Source organism: Xenopus laevis, chromosome 5L, assembly GCF_017654675.1.
Source record: "Xenopus laevis strain J_2021 chromosome 5L, Xenopus_laevis_v10.1, whole genome shotgun sequence".
Taxonomy (NCBI): domain Eukaryota; kingdom Metazoa; phylum Chordata; class Amphibia; order Anura; family Pipidae; genus Xenopus; species Xenopus laevis.
In genome coordinates this window covers 83,385,016-83,405,289 of record NC_054379.1, presented here as the reverse complement: position 1 = coordinate 83,405,289, position 20,274 = coordinate 83,385,016, and the positions used below count along the sequence as shown (strand labels likewise).

Below are 20,274 nucleotides of genomic sequence, written 5' to 3'. Positions count from 1 at the left end.
TCTGTGAACTCCCTGAACTGGACCTGCGCAGAAGGGTAAGTAACAAGTTAGGGGCATTTGCCCAGCGAAACGGGTAGGCCAGGGGGGAGGAGGGAGGGTGGGCAACAAACGGGAGGGGGGTGGGGGGTTTGCGCCGACTAGGTTTCCTTCCCCTTTAATGGTGTTTACTATTTACTCTGTCTGCATGCCACCTCCCTTATCACTGTTATCTTGTTGCAATTTGGCTCTTTAGCCTCAGTTTTCCCTGTTATGGGTTAAGGGTGTATTATACATGGAATTGCCACTCTGACATCCACCTATGAGTTTTAGGGTATTTATACATGGAATGCCATACTGGGGAGTCACTAATGACTTGAGCTGCTTGGGGTGTCTTATCACTAAAAATGAAGTGTCTATCATAATTAAGTGTCTATCACCACTGTGCCATCCTACTTTATGAGTTCTGGGAGTATGTATACATGAAATAATCTCTGTGCCAACCTACTATGAGTTTTGGGGTATTTATAGATGGAATTTCCTCTGTGCCATCTTGCTATGAATTCTGATGGTATGTATACATGAAATAATCTCTGTGCCATCATACTATGGGTTCTGGGGGAATTATACACAGAATTGCCACTGCGTTCATTTTATATTCACAGAGGGTGTATTTGCAAAATGGGGAGTGGTTAGTGGGGGCATCTCTTGCACAGTGGGCACTACATGCGCCACCATTTTCTACCCTGTCCCTGGATTTCGCTCTTAAAGTCTGGTAACCTTACCTCTTCATAGGTCATACATCTCACCCAAGGTAGCACACAAAATAGGCCTAGTGAATACACCCAACTGAACAAAATGCAAACACTCTGATTGTACAATGGAACATGCCCTATGGCCATGTACTAAGTTAAATGCTCTTTGGGATGCAGTATTAGTACAAATTATAGTTTTATTGGGCAACATTGTGACAAACAAATCCGTAAATACTATTAGGGCTATACCCCAAACCCACTTTTGTATTAACAGTTAAAACTATCTTGGAATGTTGGACTGCCACAAAGCAATCCCCAATTGCAACTTCAATGGATTTGGGAACTATAAGGCAAAGAATCTAAATGGCTCCCTGTTTTATGATAAAGGTATGGGACCCTTTATTCAGAATGCTCGGGACCTGGGGTTTTCCAGATAATGGATCTTTCCATAATTTGGATCTTGATACCTTAAGTCTACTAGAAAACCATGTAAACATTAAATAAACCCAATAGGCTGGTTTTGCTTCCAATAAGGATTAATTATATCTTAGTTTGGATCAAGTACAAGGTACTGTTTTATTATTACAGAGAAAAAGGAAATCATTCTGAAAAATTTGGATTGTTTGATTATAATGGAATCTATAGGAGACAGCCTTTCCGTAATTCAGAACTTTCTGGATAAGGGGTTTCCGGATAACAGATCCCATACCTGTACCTAGACACACTGGAAGGTCAGAAACGAAAAAAACTATTATCTCCCTTTCGATACATTAAAAGGTGGGTAGAAGCTTTCCTTTTAAAGGAACGTACTTAACTTAGGGATCAAATGTGACAATGTGCTTGTCTCCTCCACCTCTACCAGGAAAAATGTTCTGGGATCTTTAAAAATGTGGCCTCTAGTATCATTATGATATGCGACAGTATCCCTTCCGCCTCTTCCGCTCTCTCTTTCCCTCACTCTTCCTTTTTTTTATTTTGTTTGTCTAATTGACTGCTCTTTATGTTCTTGACTTCTTGCTACACTCTCATATTTGGCACTGATGAGACCAATGCATATTGCCCAGGAAAAACATGCTGTAATGACAGATCAATGATTACAAAACTTTAAAAATAACTATGGATGCACCGAATCCAGGATTATAAAATTTGGGGGGCCCAAGCCACCAATGGCTTTTTAAAACTTGGTGGGGCCACGCCATCAGTATTTTTTTTTTACGTGACCACCATGTGTGTGGGGGGGGAAGGCTGGCAACCAATGGCTTTTTATAACTTAGGTGGGGTTTTAATGTTTTAGCTCTGTCTGTGTGGCCTTTTTGCAGTGGGGTGGGCGAGATATGGGGCTCGGGGGCCCAGAAAATTTTGCCGTACAGTGCCCTGTGATTTCTGAAGGCGACCCTGGCCTATACTATTTCAAATTGCATGTGTATATATTTCTTAAAGGGGAACACCCTCAATTCACCAATTAAAAATCCAATCCAAGAGAATTGTCCGGTACTGTAGATGCAATAAAGGTATATATGTGCCAAGCAGAATGCCCCTACTGTACAAAATGCCCATGGTTGTTAATTCACTCAGTGTAGATGTTAGCCAATATCTCTTTTTAGCACATGAACAGGCATATCTGTTTAAACCAGTTGTAGCATCAAGTGATCCTTTTAAAGCGAGGCTACTAGTTAGTATCAGTCACCTTGACGACATTTAAATGCCATGAGCTATGGGCTGCAGACCAATAACAATGCCATTAGTTCTCCATTCACAACATTACAGTCATAGTTCCACTGTCATATCCTGCAAAAGCTGACCTTTCCCCAATCACACATACCCAGCTTCATCTACAGCACATCACTTTCCAATTAGCACTGCAATTATACTTGCACTCCAGTCATTCAGCCAATGCCATTCGTGATCGTGTCCGCTCTGGTAACTGCTTACTATAAATCACAACTGCTCACTTCCCCTCCATGCCTTGGCGAGGCCCTCCATGCATCCAAACACAAACACCAAACTCTGACAAGGAGTTTGAACACACAGAAAAAGATAAATCAGATAACATATAAGCAAACTCAGCAATCAAAACTGGGAACAAAAGAACATCTTTAATTGACCAATTTTGTCCTTTATTATTTTGCATCTCACAATAAAATAACTGGGAAAGCTATAAAGAATAAATGATAATAACCTGCTTGAAACTAAACCAATGCAAAGCACTGTTCTATTGAGATATCCTAAAAGTCCCTAACTAATTCTCAACCGAAATACTGCTACGTTTAAAATAACATCTTGGTTATGAATCTAGGGCAAGGTAAAAGACAAGGACAAACATTAGAAGAACATGACCTTGAACATTTTCCACATCTCCTCGTATGATCTACTGGGAGCTCACAACAGCTGAGGTCACAGTTTGTCAGGCACATGATACAGAAAAAACCCAAGTACGGTAATAAGCAAATTAAGGTCACCCCTATAGTGCCTGCTTTCAGATAGGAACACTGCAGCGTTACAGACAATATAAAATATCTGCAATCATTATGAAGACTATTGCCAAACAAACAAAGGTTGCACTCTTTGTTATTTATAGTTGGGAGTCAAGGTGTTTGGAAGCACAATGGTGAATGGGAGAAGTAGGTATAAATAAAGACTAACAAAGAATAAGGGTTTACAAGGGTACAAATGCTACATGAGCCAACATAAAACATATGCCTCTGATGAATTATATCCAAATATACAATGTATGTAAAAAAAGAAAAGGAAAATATCACTTCATAACATCATTCATTTAAGCAGTTCAGAAACCAAATGTCTTTTAGTCTTAGTGCCCTCTGCTGATTAACTGAAAGTATTGCATCTTTCAGAAAGTTAAAAATTTCCAAATTTGGGTTCAAACAATGTAGAATTCACAGAAAGATGTTGGAAGAACATGCTGCAATAATGAAATGAATGGCAATAATATTTCTACTTCTTACAGTACAGATACAGCATGCTAATCTAAAACAACTATCTCTATAAAAAAAAAAAAGCCAGGGACAAAAGTGGTGGGACTTTATATAAAGTTTATGAAATTACAAAACTGAATTTTACTATTTTATATTACCATTGCAAGCAAATAATATTCTATAAAGGAAACCTATACCTCTTTGTAAAGCACTGCTTTGTCTAAAGCTATTCATAAAAATATAACATTTTCTAGTAGTCCGTGCCATTGGATAATCCTAATTATAAAATTGCCATTTTAAGTACTTAGGGCTGCCCCTTGGCTCATACAATTCACTTTGCTCACACCCACACCAAGGGCACATAAACATCCTAGATCACCCAGCGAAAGGTCTCTTTTTTTTAATCCTACACGTTTCTATTATCGTCAGAGCTGCATTATTTCCTGTTGTGATCTCTGAGTGAGAACCCAGACACACACACAGGTCACAAAATGGTAGCTCTGGGTAAAAGATGTAAAAAAAAAAAAAGGCAATATTTACTGATATGTATATGCCAATATGGTAAGATTTAAAATATTTACAATATAAATTATCTGGATTTAGTGTGAAGGTTTATTTTACAGTACCTTGAAACATTATTCCTTTTGATAACTGAACTCTCCAATAGTTAATGGAGAGGCATAACAATACAGACAGCAGTCTTAGAGGCTGTTGTGGGGCAAAGAAATAAAGCAGACTGGTGCAGGTGTTATATTGAAGGGCCTACATAAATATTATCAGTCTACTATAAAAACAATTCTTAAGTTAATCACATGTTCTGCCATGTATAAAAAACAACATTATTGAAGTGGATAAATAGTGCACACAAAGGGCTTTAGTAAAGTACCCAATTCCTACCTCTGCTCCTCCCATCCACTTGGGCTCCTCTGGAAATTCAGCACATAAAACATCATCAGACTGTGACGTCCCCAGAACATGGTAAAAAAGTTTCTGGTTCAGATTGGCAGAGGTTTCCGTTCCTTCACATAGAGAAAATGCAATATAAACGTAGAAGTAATATTATTTTTGGCCATGCAGAACAGTACAATTTAAATGTCTAATTTATAAGTCTATTGTTTCTCTTTTCCTGCCTCTGCAAGCATTGCTCATCTCCCTCTTTTCACAATCCTAATTAAATCTGTTGCTTGGGATGCCAACCCAATAGTACTGTAGATTTAAATAAGCATTTTAAATACACTGGTTCTTCCCGTAAGACTTGTGAGTGCATAAGTAGAATCTGGGACATAAAGCTAGACAAGACTTTGTCATGTATTTTAACAGAAAACAGAGCCAGGGTTTTCCCTTCATTGTAAGTAAGCAAACAGAAAATAAATGAAAATAAAAATCATGCATTCTGTTCATAGACGCAACCAAACCCTTTTCAATGGGTTTATTATTATTATTATTACCCCTGTAATATTAAGTCACAACGCACAAATCATTCCCAGTTGTGAATTTTGCCCTTAACTAAAACTGAGAAATAAAGATACATTTTAATTTAGTACACAAAAATAAAAAGACTTCTTTCAATTGCTTTACTTTGTTTTTCTAAAACTGAAGTTTAAATTTTCATTTTCCATCTTCTCTAGTCTTGCTGAAGCACCTCTGCATTGGGGGTTCATTGACTCTGTGAACTGTTTTTATTTAAAACATTAGCTGATACAGAGCTTATCTATGGCCATGCTGAGCAGCTGCTACCATTGATACAATAGCTGCTATATTCCACAGATGCCACTGAGAAATGTATCAACTAATGTAGCAAATTTTAACAGTTCAGATTCGGCACCTGGATTATTGCCTGAGCTGCCAGACTGAAACACAAGAGTACATTAAGGGGCAGATTTATCAAGGGTCGAAGTGAAAATTCGAAATTCGAATTTTCGGGTTTGTTTAGGGCCAAAAACTGTCAAATTCAACTAGGGAATTGTTAAAATTCCATTTGAGTTTTCAAAATATATTTTACACTGGCCTTTAAAGAACCTGAATTAGACTATTTGCCCCCTAAACATGCTGAATAGTTGTTTTAACCTATGGAGAAAGTCCTGGGATCCATTTGGAGTTGTTTGCAGCCTTCTCAACATTCAAGTTGTTTAGAAAAACTCGCATTCGATTAGAGTTTGCGGGTTGATCCTATTCACGCGAGTACCAAAAATGTGTTTTTTTAAAAAAAAAAAAATTTGCAGTTGGTTGAATTTCGAGTTCATGGGAGTTTAAAATAGCTCCCATGAACTTGAAATTCAACCCTTGATAAATCTGTCTGCCCCTAACATTTAAAATAAGGAAAAAATATATTAAAAATTTAAAGCAACTAAAAAAAAAATCTTTATTTCAGATGTACTGAAAACCTGAATTTAATAAAGTGTGCGGAAGGTAAATAACCACTTTAAACAAAGGGCTGTCTAAATTAAATACAACGCTTTTCTCATCGAGTGAAGCAGGTGAGACGTCCATGTAAATATTTTGCTTTGTATATAAAAATCTAATTTACCATCACTCTTTCCCACTTGTTTTGGATAGCAGTTGTAAAACATTCCAACACCATCATGGGTCCAGGACATGCAGCTGAATTTGACCCTTTCCAGAACATCCGGCAGCTCTTCCTGGTTGGCAACTTTCATGAATTTAATAGTGACCCAGTCTGAACCACTTGCACTTAACCCATAGGCAAAATATTCTCCGTCATCACTGAAAGCATAGCCTATAATAAAATAAACAAATACTGTATGAACTGTTGTCAGGATTATCTATTGGCCACAACAAACAATTAAAAGGATAGGTGTGTAAACCTGAGACAATACAGAAGAGTGTGGCTTGCTTGTGAACACAAGCAAAAAATAAATAAAACATAGGGACAGAACTCATTTCATACCCTGTGAATAAGTCCTATAAAATTACAATTACAATTGTAATATTAAAATTCTACAATTACATACTTGGTTGACAAAACAAAATGAAATTCTTACCTTATCTCATGACAGAAGAAATGAAATCTAAAATGGATTGTCTTAAAACAATTTTGTTCATTCTAAATGATAAGTGCATCTACTGTTAAAGGCTGAAATATCATGTATGCTTTCTAAATCTGGGTAGTATGGGGAAACACTGTGGTAAAGAAAGAAGGTCTGAGCACAAGCTACTTGTCACCAATACCATTTACCATACTTTGCATGATAAGGTGATTTGAGATATTCTGACTAATGTTTGGGCAGTACAGGCATTTGAGTACCCTTTGTCTCATAGCCCTTATCCATGCCATATGCACTAGGCAGGGGGCATCTTATCTCAGAGCTTCCACTTTTTGCTGTTCAGTCAAGACAAGGTGCCAGAAAAAAAAAAAAACAGCAAATGCTAAACCAGTATACCCCAAGTATACCACTGAATATGAATTAAATCAATAAGTACAGGAACACACTGTCTATTTTTTAATCTTTTTTTTTGTTATATTTTTGGCCAAACGGAGAAACTGAAGCTGTGTCATGTTTGGCCCTTGTGAGGTAGATAATTAGAATACTGGTATGCAACGCTGACCCTTCCCATTTGGTGACTGGTTTGTTAGCAGAAGTTGTTTATGGGGAGGAGATTTTCTGTACACTGGTGCAGTAGTCTGATTATCTACATTGCAAGAATCAAACATGTGTTAGCTTCAAATCAATTTACCCTGTTTAGGGCAAGAAAAAGAACATTATTAATTGTGATTAAAATACAAGCTGTTCGTTCAGCACAAGACATATTCTTTTAACTTATTTAGCTTATAACTTACCAACTAAGTTAATAAGCTAGACCGGTGCTGTCCAACTGGCGACCCCCCCTTTGTGTGCCCCCCTCACACATGAAAGTCTACTGGCTGTGACTGCTAACCTTGTGTAAAATTTAAAATGTATCGGTACTAAAATCAACTGGCCCCTGCATTGTTTACACCTCAAATTCAGACACTAAGATCAAATTGTTTAAACCTTGAATCCCCCCTGCATTGTTCACACTTGTAAAACCTCCATTGTTCACACCCCCAAAGCCCTGTACTGTTCACATCTCCGGCCCAGACTGAAAGTGCCCACTTTGTTCACACCTCAGAACCAGAATTGTGTCACTGTATGTAGCACAGTATGAACTGTTCATCTTTGAGTGGTCCGGATAGGTTTCCCAGTCTCCTGCTCTATACTGCTTTCCCTAAACTGTCTGTGTGTGCCATACTCTACCTTTAACAAACAAGGGAAAGTAGTATTTGTCCATACTCTACCTTCCCTATGCTCCATGTGTGTTCCATACTCTAAGTTTCCCTATGCTCCCTGTGTGTGCCATATTCTGCCTGCCCTATGCTTCCTGTGTGTGCCATACTCTGTCTGCCCTATGCACCCTGTGTGTGCCAAGCTCTGCCTTCCCAATTCTGCATGTGTGTGCCATACACTGCCTGCCTTATGCTTCCTGTACCATACTCTGCCTGCCCTACTCTGTCTGTGTGTGCCATGCTCTGTGAGTCTGGTGAGGGTTTGTAAGCATTTAGAAATATTCTGTTGGGGGGGACCCAGGGTGTTTAATCATGTGCTGGGGAGCTGTGCTATCCACGGGAGGGGAGAAGGCATATGCATTTAAGGGTAGGTCTTAATATGACAAAATAAACTTGTTTCACATGAGTGATATCCCCAATATCCCTTTGGTGTGCTACCACCATTAATGTGGACATGGTCTTAAAAGTTCTGGGGGTAACATGGGTGTGGTTTAAAGTGAGTGTGGTTTAAAAACAGTGAGTGATAAACACTGGCTTTCAGTATCGGCCCTCCACCACTAGGCCTGACTCATTCCAGCCCTTGGTACAACAGAAGTTGGACAGCACTGAGCTAGACAAAGAGTTTAGTGTAGAATTATTGAATGTGAGCTTACAGTATTATTCATTCACATATCATGCATGTATGATAGTTATGGTTTTCCACTATGAAGCTTTCAAGCAGTTGTAAAACTACAAATTCCAGGTTTCTTTAGAGAACCAAAATAATATTAATACAGCAGAAAAACTGAATATACATAACTCACTGAACAATATACCCAAATAAAGATAAAGGTCTTGGTTGAAGATCCCTTGAGGATCAATTTTGTATCAATTGTAATTATCCTTTAAGAACTGAACCAGAGTTACTCTATAAGCATATCTATACAATTTTCTGTTAGAAAGGTGAAGAATCCAAGTCTTTTTATTAAACTTATATAAAAAATAAATTGCTTTTGGTAGACAACAACCTACCTTGCAGTGCTACTGTACCATCTTCAGAAAATGTATTGGGATCAAGGAAAACTCTAGGTTCATCTTTTAAAGAGTCTTGTACATATAACACACGTTGGTTCTGTAAGCCAGAATTGTAGAAATAGAAATATCTGCAGGGTGAGAGACAAGAAAGTAAACATCATTATACCTTACAAGTTTTTACACAAACTTCTGATCTTTTATTCATTTGTTTTTTTAACGCACCTTGTCTATGGTGTCAACTATCAATATGATTTATAAGAAATAGAAACCACTAGGGGTTAAACAAATTAAACAGAAAAACAGAAAATTATCCAAATTAATAAAAATAAAAAAACAGCATATATGAAAAAGTTTGGGAACCCCTCTTAATTCTTTGGAGTTTTGTTTATCATTGGCTGAGCTTTCAAAGTAGTAACTTCCTTTTAATATATATCATGCCTTATGGAAAAAGAAGTTTCAGCAGTGACAAAGTTTATTGGATTGACAGAAAATATGCAATATGCATAACAAAATTCGACAGGTGCATAAATTTGGGCATCCCAACAGAGATATTACATCAATAATTAGTGGAGCCTCCTTTTGCAAATGTAACAGCCTCTAGACGCCTCCTATAGCCTTTGATGAGTGTCTGGATTGTGACGGCCATTCCAGAATATTGTACTTCTCCCTCTGCATAAATGACTTTGTAGATTTCCAAGTGTGTTTAGGGTCATTGTCTTGTTGGAATATCCAAACCCTGTGTAACTTCAACTTTGTGACGGATGCTTGAACATTATCCTGAAGAATTTGTTGATATTGGGTTGAATTCATCTGACCCTCAACTTTAACAAGGGCCCCAGTCCCTGAACTAGCCACACAGCAACACATCATAATGGAACTTCCACCAAATTTGACAGTAGGTAGCAGGTGTTTTTCTTGGAATGCACTGTTCTCCTTCTGCCATGCAAGGCGGTTTTTGTTATGACCAAATAACGCAATTTTTGTCTCATCAGTCCAAAGCACTTTGTTCCAAAATCACTGTGGCTTGTCTAAATGAGCTTTTGCATACAACAAGCGACTCAGTTTGTGGCGTGAGTGCAGAAAGGGCTTCTTTCTCATCTACCTGCCACACAGATGTTCTTTGTGCAAATTGCACTGAATTGTAGACGATACACCATCTGCAGCAAGATGTTCTTGCAGGTTTTTGGAGGTGATCTTTGGGTTGTCTTTAACCACTCACAATCCTCCGCATATGCCGCTCCTGTATTTTTCTTGGCCTGTCAGACCAGGGTTTTACAGCAACTGTGCCTGTGGCCTTCCATTTCCTGATTACATTCCTTACAGTTGAAACTGACAGTTTAAACCTCTGAGATAGCTTTTTGTAGCCTTCCCCTAAACCATGCTATTGAACAATCTTTATTTTCAGATTTTTTGAGAGTTGCTTTGAGGATCCCATGCTGTCACTCTTCAAACAGAAGCACAGCTTGCGATTGGCCATCTTAACAAACATACACAATTACCTTTTTCCTTTCTTGAAATTACAGCTATACTTTGGGTAGTCATAGAGTTCTGTCATACGGTCCTTAAAAAGACGTCTAACTGGGCACTGCTCAAGAAGTGGCATTGTAAGTTTGTTCTGGGCTTCAACAAATGCCTAAAAAACATGAAAGAAGATAAGATTGTTTAGCACAAACATAATTGAAAAGGTGGTTTCACTGACTGAGAGGCAAGATGGCAAATTGTTTCCATTAAATTACATAGGAATCAGTATATGAAACGGCAATGTACAGCCCTATTAAACATGGAGAGGTGAAAGCCCGCAGCGCCACACTGCTCATTTAAAGGTCACATACAACTTATATATTTATTTCCTTTAAGAAAAGTTACAGGCAAAATTAATGCTACGGACAACTGTTTGTAAAACATGTTATCTCCCCGCCAACTAAAATGTAAACTGCCGGCGGGATGGCACTCGGAGCTATTTGTTTTCCAAAGTCACCCGAAGTTTCCTCATGAGTTAAGCAGGTTGAGAGACTGAAAGTTAACTATTTAAACAAACAATAGAGGACATGGACGCCACTATGAAAATGTAACATACTATGAATCTGTCCAAATGCAATAAATATTTATTATATTCAGTCATGAATATTCTGTCTACGGCAGTTACAGAAAAATAGAGTTTTGAAGAGTACACTTCCTGTCTCCCTCTTAGGATCTCACTTGGGCATAGATGCATATGCATAATTAAGGGTTCCTAAACAATGCAGTCACATGTTGGTCACATGTGTGCATAAAAAAAGAAGAAAAAAGGATCTTAATATTGAGCTTCTGATTTGACAAATCTCAAAACATAGGAGACACCAGATTTTTTTGTTCATGTTGATATTTCATAAATCAGCCCCTATGCCTACATCTTGTTGAATATTGTACCATAAAAATGTAGTATCAAATGTTACCTTTGTCTGCTCACTGTCTGGGTCTTCTAACCATCTGTATGGATCACACATCTTGACACCATGATAGTTGTCAACCTACAAAACAAACACATATTGCTTTTGTAAACAATACTTTACCTGGTAATCGTTTGCTTTATTGGTGATTAACAATGGCTTGCAAAACATGCATTTCGTTACAATGTATATCATTCATTTATATCATTTTTACTATACTTTTCTTTCTGCACACAAATATACATATACACTGCATACTGCATGCATTAGTATTAGAGTATCTCCATGTCATAACATGGAGTGTGAATTGTGATAGGATATGTACCTATTAATACAGTGAAACCTCGATTTTAAGTACCCTGATTTTATGTTTTACATTTTTTTTTTATGAATGGTCCCACCACTTTATAATGCATTTCAATGGGGGCATTACCCTGATTTTAAGTAACATTTTCCTGGATTTTACATCAAAATTTTGTCCTTATGTACCCAAAAACTGCTTTTTTTTCCCTCAATGAATGTTATTTGTGAAATAAAGTGGTTTAAAATACTAACCAGATGTATATTTTGCCATGGTTCGGCCTGTAAATGGTCAATTCCAATTAGTCTGCCCCTTATACAGTCCTGCACCAATCACTTATTGCTTTAGGTTGTGTATGTGACTGACAGAGAGGCCTTGCACATGCCCCCCATAGTGTAACATTAACACTACAATACTTAACCCTTGTTAACACAGTGAATATTGTATCTCAAAGTAAAACGGATTCCTGTGCTTATATTCTTTCAGTACTTGAATATAAGGTGACTTTAACAGACTTCCCTGGTTTTACATTTTCCTGGATTTTACATATTTTTTTTCCTGGTCTCCTGAAAAAAAATGTAAAAAGGGGTTTCTACTGTACAAAGACACACACACATATATATATATATATATATATATATATATATATATATATATATATATATATATATATATATATATATAAAAACACATTCCTGTATATGTAGAAGCCTGACAACATTTTAATATTTAAAGTACTTTAGGGGAAGGAAAGAAAGGCTTGAAAGCACTACACATCATTTTGTGGACAAGAAGATACAGCTTCACTCAAGCACTGAATAGTGTAGCATAATCATCACTGAGTTGATATTTATGCTGCTAAGAGCAGGACAAATCTGCAGCTTTATGTGACAGATAGGAATGTCACAGCAAGTAAAGCTTATCAGTCAATGTATGTGTACAAGGGATGGGAAAGGCTACTTCCGGGAGGGGGAATCCTGGGAGTTGTAGTTTTAAAACTGCTTGAAGATGAAGTCGCTAAAAACACATTTAAAGCGAAATCATGCAGCTCTGCTCCAGATGGGGATCAATGTAAAGATAAGGAATTAAAGCTTATTTGTGCACGAGTGAATAAAACAAATGGAGATGGGTTCTCTGACAATATGCATGGCTGCACTCACTGCACAATCATCCCGGGCGGCTTCTGGGTACTGTATTTTCTGCTGTTGCGGCATGGTGCCAGAGATGCTGAGACTGGCAGAGCACAGGGACGGGCGAGGGAAGACAACGGCGTGACACAGGAGTCTTGCAGAGACAGTGACAGGCAACACTCGTTTCGCTGTGAGATACAGGTGGCTTAGTGGCTGCCGGATGGAATGGTAAGAGGAGCTGCGAGCGCAGAGCATCCTCGTTAAATAAAGAGAGATGTACAGCCCAAGTTCAGTGTTAAGCTAACAATGCATAGCGACCCCTGCTGGGCACCAAGGCCAGCGCATGAATTCGAACCAATCAAACGCAGGAGTTGAGAAATCGTTCACAGAAACTGCCAGAGGGGAGTAGGGCCATCTCACTGTTAGGAGCAGAGCGACGTGAAAGCAATGGGAGCGCAGCAAAAAGAAAAATCCCTGAAAAAAAAAAAAATTATTTATTACATTTATGTAAATGTATTTATTTATTGGGAGTTTAAATGCAGATTTGTTTGAGGGATCTTAATTTTGAGCTTCTGGTTTCTGTTTTTATAGGGATGCGCCGACACATGATTCGGCCTTTTTCAGCAGGATACGGAATTTACTGCCGAAATTGCATATGCAAATGAGGGACTGGAAGGGAAAACGCGTGACATTTTGTTACAAAAACACATTTAAACGTACTTTCCAAATGTGTACTACTTCCCTCATATAGGGGCAAATTCACTAAGATGCGAAGTTGCGCACAGGGGTAGCGTAAGGTTGCGGAGTTGCGCTAGCGTTGTTTCGCTATATAAAGCGAAGTTGCGCTAGCGAATTCTAATTTACATACGGCGCGAAATTCAAATTTCAATGGAGAAACACGTATCTGCACTACAAATGCCTAGAAAACCTTCAAATCTGCAAATATAAATTTTATTTTGCCCTACACATGTGCCCACTGTGTAGGTAAGTTGCCATGAGTCAGGAAATGTAGGGGGGAGGAAGGGGAGCCCCAAAAAATTTTCGATCTTTTTCAGCCTATCAGCCATCATGTAGAAAACACGCCAGCGTTTTTTGGGACTTAGAAAAAATGTTGACTTTTTTTTAAACAATCCCTATCTACTCTATTGCGCTTCGCCAGGTCTGAGGTGGCGAAGGAAGTCTAGCGTAAAAGGTAGCGTTCACTACACTGCGCAAGTTAGTGAATTTGCGTAGTTTCGTCGCTAGCGAAGATTCGCCTGGCGTAAGGTTGCGAAGTAACACTAGCGAAACTACGCCAGCGTTCGTTAGTGAATTTGCGGAGTAGTGAAAATGCCAAACGCTAGCGAATTAACGCTAGCGTTCGGCGCTTCGCGCCTTAGTGAATTTGCCCCATAGTGTAGAGACGATTCAGTCCTAAATATTACATTTCTGGCAGCATTTTGTTGCTTTAGTTTTAGTGTCAGAGAGCCACAACAAAACATGGGGTTAAATTTAGGGTTCTGTGCTTCATATTTATATACAACGGTTTCTAGTGTTAAATTAAACTTATCAAGGAGTAACTCTTGTATTAAAGGGGCATATCGACTTTAACTGGGCCCAGGGCCCACCAGGCCTGCAGCCTCAGGCCCGCCACACCATCCCCCGGGTCCCCAGCCACAAAGTCCTCTCTGCCACCAACAAGCCCCGCTGTTCATGTGTGCACGTAACTCTTTTCAGCACATCAGTACAACCGGGGTCAGGGAGGGAGGTAAGGAGAAGGAGTGCAGGGAGTGGGTCTGGGCCCAGTCCGACCCTGCCCTCAGAATATCACAGAATATCAAAATTTAATTTGAATGTGAACCACCCACTGCTTCAGCATCAGCAATAAGTTACCGCTCATGCCACATTAGGTGTGAGTGTGCTCTAAGTGGTCAGAAGCTGATTCAAATCAAATGACTCAATAAAATCAGTAGCATAAAAGAACCCTATAGCAAGCATTGCAGTAAGCACTAGACAACTGTTTGGTGCATCCAGTAGAAGAATGAATGTGATCAGCAGCATGAATGCAACCAAACCGGTTGTGTCAATTAGATCATAAACCCACAAGAGATAGGGCACTTTTTGAGTATCCAAGTGCTTTTTGTTTTGGATAATTTAGTACAGTGGCATATCTAGAAAGTTGCTGGGGACACACTAATTACAAAACTCATGGAAAGATTACCAATTATTATAGGAAGTCAAGAACACCTTAAAAACCTCCATATGCAACGGTCACTATTGCCACAAACATGCTCTTACTTTTTTCAAAATATTAAGCCATGTGTGTCTGCCATGCACAGAGCTTAGTAACACTATGCTTTTTTTTCATTTCTAATGCAGTGCCTTCCATAATTATTCCCCCCCCCCCCATACCCTTGTAGGCGGAATTACAGCGGAAAACCGGAATCACATATGACAGGCAACAATGTCTATTGTGTCATACAAATTATAAACAAAAATAAAATTAAAAAAACAGACTTTTTTAAAGTTATATATATGTTTTCCTTTATTGGTTAATAGTTGAAAGGTTACAATACATTTTTCTTCTGAAACAGCAGGCTGGCACAAATCAGGCGTTGCACACTTGGTCCTAAAAATCAGTCACAGATGTCACTCACATAAGAAACACCGGAAGCAACTCAGGCATATTCAGATTTGTGACAAAGCGCACATGTGCTCACTGTATCTACATAAGTGAATGAGCCCTGATGTTTAATAGTGTGAATGCCTTTTCAGTATTTCAAAATACTCCCATATGATCTAGTCTTTTTAGTTACTGCAGAAAACCATCTACTTTTAGAAAGTACACATTTTACACAGATCCAAAATGGGTAAATATGTCTTTTTGTCACAAACCACAAAGCTTTCCTAAAGTTTGGCGTTTGATGAAATTTTAGAAAGTAGTCTGAAAGCTTCCACAATGTAGTTATCTCCACACATCATTAGGCACTAAGGTAGAACATCTTAAATATGAATGCCTGGGGTTCCATTCTGCATAGGTTTACCGAAGAATGTGGCATGTATGGTCCCCTTTTTGCCATTTTATGTTGTGTTCATTGTCAGCTTTCCTCCATTCAATCTTATGTATGATTACAGTCAGAACTCACAAAGGGTGGACATATGTATGTTACAGGGATTGGATGGTTCATAATGGCAATACATAATAAAGGATTTGTGATTGGATTGCAGACTTATGAGTACCCCTTTCTTTTTCCAGATGGTTGACACATTGTAGGGTGGGATAAACAGTTGAATATTATACTATAGTGATGGAGGAGGTAGAATGTAGTATGGAGCAGGGAAGACAAGGGACAGCATAAGAGGAAGGAAGGAAGACTGATCATGATACATTGATAAACATGATAAAGGAAAATGTATGGACTAGGGCTGGGATCTCACCTTAAATAAAAGAAAACCTTAGGGGCCGATTCACTAAGGGTCAAATATCGAGGGTTAATTAACCCTCGATATTCGACTAGGAATTAAAATCCTTCGAATATCGAAGTCGAAGGATTAAGCGCAGATAGTTCGATCGAACGATCAAAGGATAATTCCTTCGATCAAAAAAAGTTAGGCAAGCCTATGGGGAATAGGGGGTCGATTTTTTTTTTAAAGAGACAGTACTTCGACTATCGAATGGTCGAATAGTCGAACGATTTTTACTACGAATCCTTTGATTCGTAGTCGAAGGTGGAAGTAGCCCAAAAAACACTTCGAAATTCGAAGTTTTTTTTACTTCGAATCCTTCACTCGAAGTTAGTGAATCGGCCACTTCGAGTTTTTGCAGAAGCATTGAATGGAGTGTGGTCCCAAAAAAAGTGCTCCTGCTTCCAAATTTGCTTTAGCAAGATATATTACCTCCTGTATTAACGTAGCTTACAAGTCTCTCAGTTTGCCAGAACATCAATTAGAGCTCACTCCACCAGAGCAGCTGCAACTTTGTGGGTTTTCTGGTCTTCAGTGACTCCAGAGGATGTGTGCCAAGCGGCGGTCTGATCTTCAATTCATATATTCATAAAGCATTACTGATTATTCTGCACAGTATAATAATAAAGTATAATAAAAGTGTGATAAAGTTTTCAGGAAATTAGCATTTTAAGGACTTTTCTTTTATATTTTAGAGAACAATAGTAGTAGCCAATAGCTGAGAGGTTTCTGTTTGTTACTGTATCCTTGTCATAATAATGTCTTTAATAAATATGCAAATCTTAAACCTAGAGTTTATGTTTCTTAACTGAATAAGTATCTTTAAGAGCAGCTTTGAAAGGATTGTTTTGCCTCCAAGAAGGATTAACTATATCTTAGTTGTATTATTACAAAGAAAAAGGAAATCAAGTTATTTTTATTTAATTTGGAATAGATGGGTGAGCAGGAGACTTATGTAAGTATAATATGTGTAATTATGGCATTTATTTTTTTAAAGTAATTGTACCCAAGGAATTTCTGGTATTTATTAGTATGATGTATATTTATGGAACTCTTCTGTATAATTGTATCAATATTGATGAATATAGAAAATAACGCCCTACAAATACTCAGGGGTAAGTAGTTTCCAGGCTGCCAATTTTGCCACTGGAAGGGATTGTGTCTTGTTATTCATCCCTTTTAAATGGCTTAATAAAAAGATATTTCTTATGTGAGGTAAACTGTGTTATTTTACACAGAAGGCAAACAGCACTAAAATTAATGCTTTAATTTAATGAGACTGATTTGAGAGAATTTGTTTATTATCTAAATGAGTGATGGCCTAACCACTGCATTACCTAAGGGTTCTAATTACTATGACCATTTGCCAATTTACTATTTATAAGACAGTTAAACTACCATACCTACTCTTCATTAGAGATGTGGATATACTCAAACCGGAACTGTGGGCTATTTGTATTTGTGCCACTTGCCTAATATTTAAATTGTAGTTATACGATGTCTGAGTCATTGTTAGAAAGTCACAGTATGCAGGCAGATCATTATATTTGTAAGAGGTGGCAGGATCGACACTATGTAAAGCTTTCTGAGCAGATTTGCATAAATTAACAAGCTCATATTTGTCACTTCGATTCATCTAAATGGGTCACAAAGCACAGGTACAAGAAAGCATTATTAAGCCTTACTGTGAAAAGCTCATGTACAGTACATACACAGTTGTATCCAACAGAATATTCTAACAACAATATGGTTTATTTTCAAGACATTACACAACAGTACAAATATGTGTTTTGAGAAATTCAGCATCAATTTGGAAAAGGCACAATAATACCGAAATTCTGGGTGAAACACATCTAGCTCCTGTTAGTATTGAGGTCCAGCATCTCTCAGCAACACTCTTAGCAAGAAAAACAAAATAAAAATGTATTGTTTCTAATATTATTAATTGATTTGTGTTCCTCTGAAGGACCACTATACCGTTTTTCCATTATATTTGTCTTATATAAATATGCAGTTATTGTTTCTTTTTACCTTACCTAGTATCTATAAAGGTGTTACCGAGTTTGTTGCATTACATGTATGAAACACTGATTCCACTGTAAAGGTGTCAGGAAACACCCTGCATTAGCTGTTACTGCCCAAAAAAGCAGTGTTTTGCAATGCTGGGCAAGCCTGTGACACATCAATGGGAATTGATCCAAAGCAGGTATTTGTCAATTTAACCAAAGCAAAAGCTGGCAGCAAGCACAACTTTCAGTATTCCATTTGCATTTATCTTGCTTAGGGCTCATTTTTACACTAGCCTTTTTTCAAATTTTTTCCATTTTGCTTAAGTGAGTCATAATCCAAAGCAACTTTGTCATAATACTTCTTTTCTCTTTCTTGTATATATCTTGCCTGCCCTGCCTTTTCCAGTGCCTGTTATATGTACCAACCTAACTTGCCTTGTTTAACTTGTTTGTACCCCAATGAAGTGTAAGCCTGTTTTACAGTACCTGTTCTGCCTGTGCCACAATTCCTGCTTCCTCCTCACTCTGAACATCTAATATATGGTCCAGCAGCCTTAACACATAACAATTATTTACTTAGAATTATATATATTGTTTATATATTATTTAACAATTTAAAAGTGCCTTTTTATATGGTGAGGTCATGTAAGGCTGTATTATTGTTTGATATTATAGTTAGTGGAAGATGATCAAATCTGTAGTCACAATTTGAATTGTAATGCAGTCACTCTCCATATTAAATCTGACATATGCACAAAGCTGAGCATTGATTGGCCAATGCCCAATGGTGTAGCCCAGTCTAAAATCTCAGAGTTTTACACAATTAGTACATTGCTTCTTCCATTAGAATCAGGGGTGCTGCGCCAATGAGGCAAGTTGAGAAACTCGCCTCAGACTGCAGCGCCCCACTAGGTACTAGGGGTGGCAAAAATGCCACTACTGGTACTTTAAGAGCCGAATTTCTGGTTTTCTCTGGGGTAGTGTCCTGGCCCTCTCAACCACCCTTGTGTAGAATACTTTATGAAGCCTAATGTTTTCCCTTAGACTTGCCAGCTCTAAAGGGATGTAAAATATTGGTGTAAAGCACTGTGATTGAGCAATGTAGGAAGGAAATACACAGCTTTACAAATAGTGTGACCAGTTATTTTGAAGGGATGATGATAAATGATAAAAAAAAATCCCCTAAATACACTTTTATAAATATGCCATTTATTTCACACAACCTTTAACTCCACTGATAAATCGGCCCATTTGTGCTAACCTGTGTCCCTTCAGTTGTTCAGAAGTGTAACTACAAACCAAAATCTCAGAGACCATAGGTCGGAATTCATTTCTTCCTGGACCTTTCCTAAAGATTTCCCTGTTATCATGCTGCTGTAAATTGGTCTCCTAGCCCTGATGGGGCATGTAGAAGTTGTAGGGCCCTAGTCACTAGCATAGGGAGCCTTGTGCATAATGTGGCACCAAGTAAATATAATACAAAATCTACATGCAGGTTCAAAGATACTTGGGAAGATTGATGTGTAAACATATTACGTTATCTGCAATAAAAGACACATTTTCTGTAAAAATATGAAAACAGGGCAGTTAAAATTCAAGGGGTGGGATTTTTCTCCCCTGGTAAAGTGCCGTCTGAGGCAAGCTCATATCAGTTCACCTTCAAGTTAATTTTTAGTATGTTATAAAATGGCCAGTTCTAAGCAACTTTTCAATTGGTCTCCATTATTTATTTGTTTTAGTTTTTATTTCTTATAGTTTTTATCTTCTTCAGATTTTTTCCAAATCGGGTCACTGACCCCATCTTAAAAAAGATACTCTGTAAGGCTGCACATGTTTTGTTATAGCTACTTTTTATTATTTTCTCATTCTATTTAGGCTCTCTACATCAAAAGTTAATTCAGAGGCGAACAACCCCTTTAAAAGGTGATTTTACATCATAAGTTCTCACACTATAGTTCTGATTTCTTACAGTAGATGGCAGCAAATAATTACATATAGTACATTTACTATATCATTAGA

At 37.9% G+C, this 20,274-nt stretch overlaps 1 protein-coding gene across 1 annotated transcript in view; it reads right to left on the bottom strand.

The window, feature by feature from the left end:
- prep.L (prolyl endopeptidase L homeolog) overlaps window positions 1-13,020 on the bottom strand; it is a 76,642-nt gene extending 63,622 nt beyond the window's left edge. Inside the window, 6 exon segments of the mRNA NM_001090845.1 lie at window positions 4,562-4,683; window positions 6,192-6,401; window positions 8,940-9,070; window positions 10,442-10,575; window positions 11,378-11,452; window positions 12,833-13,020. Coding sequence (NP_001084314.1) covers window positions 4,562-4,683; window positions 6,192-6,401; window positions 8,940-9,070; window positions 10,442-10,575; window positions 11,378-11,452; window positions 12,833-12,886 — 726 coding nt within the window. The 5' untranslated portion in view covers window positions 12,887-13,020.
- Window positions 13,021-20,274: the final 7,254 nt, after the last annotated feature.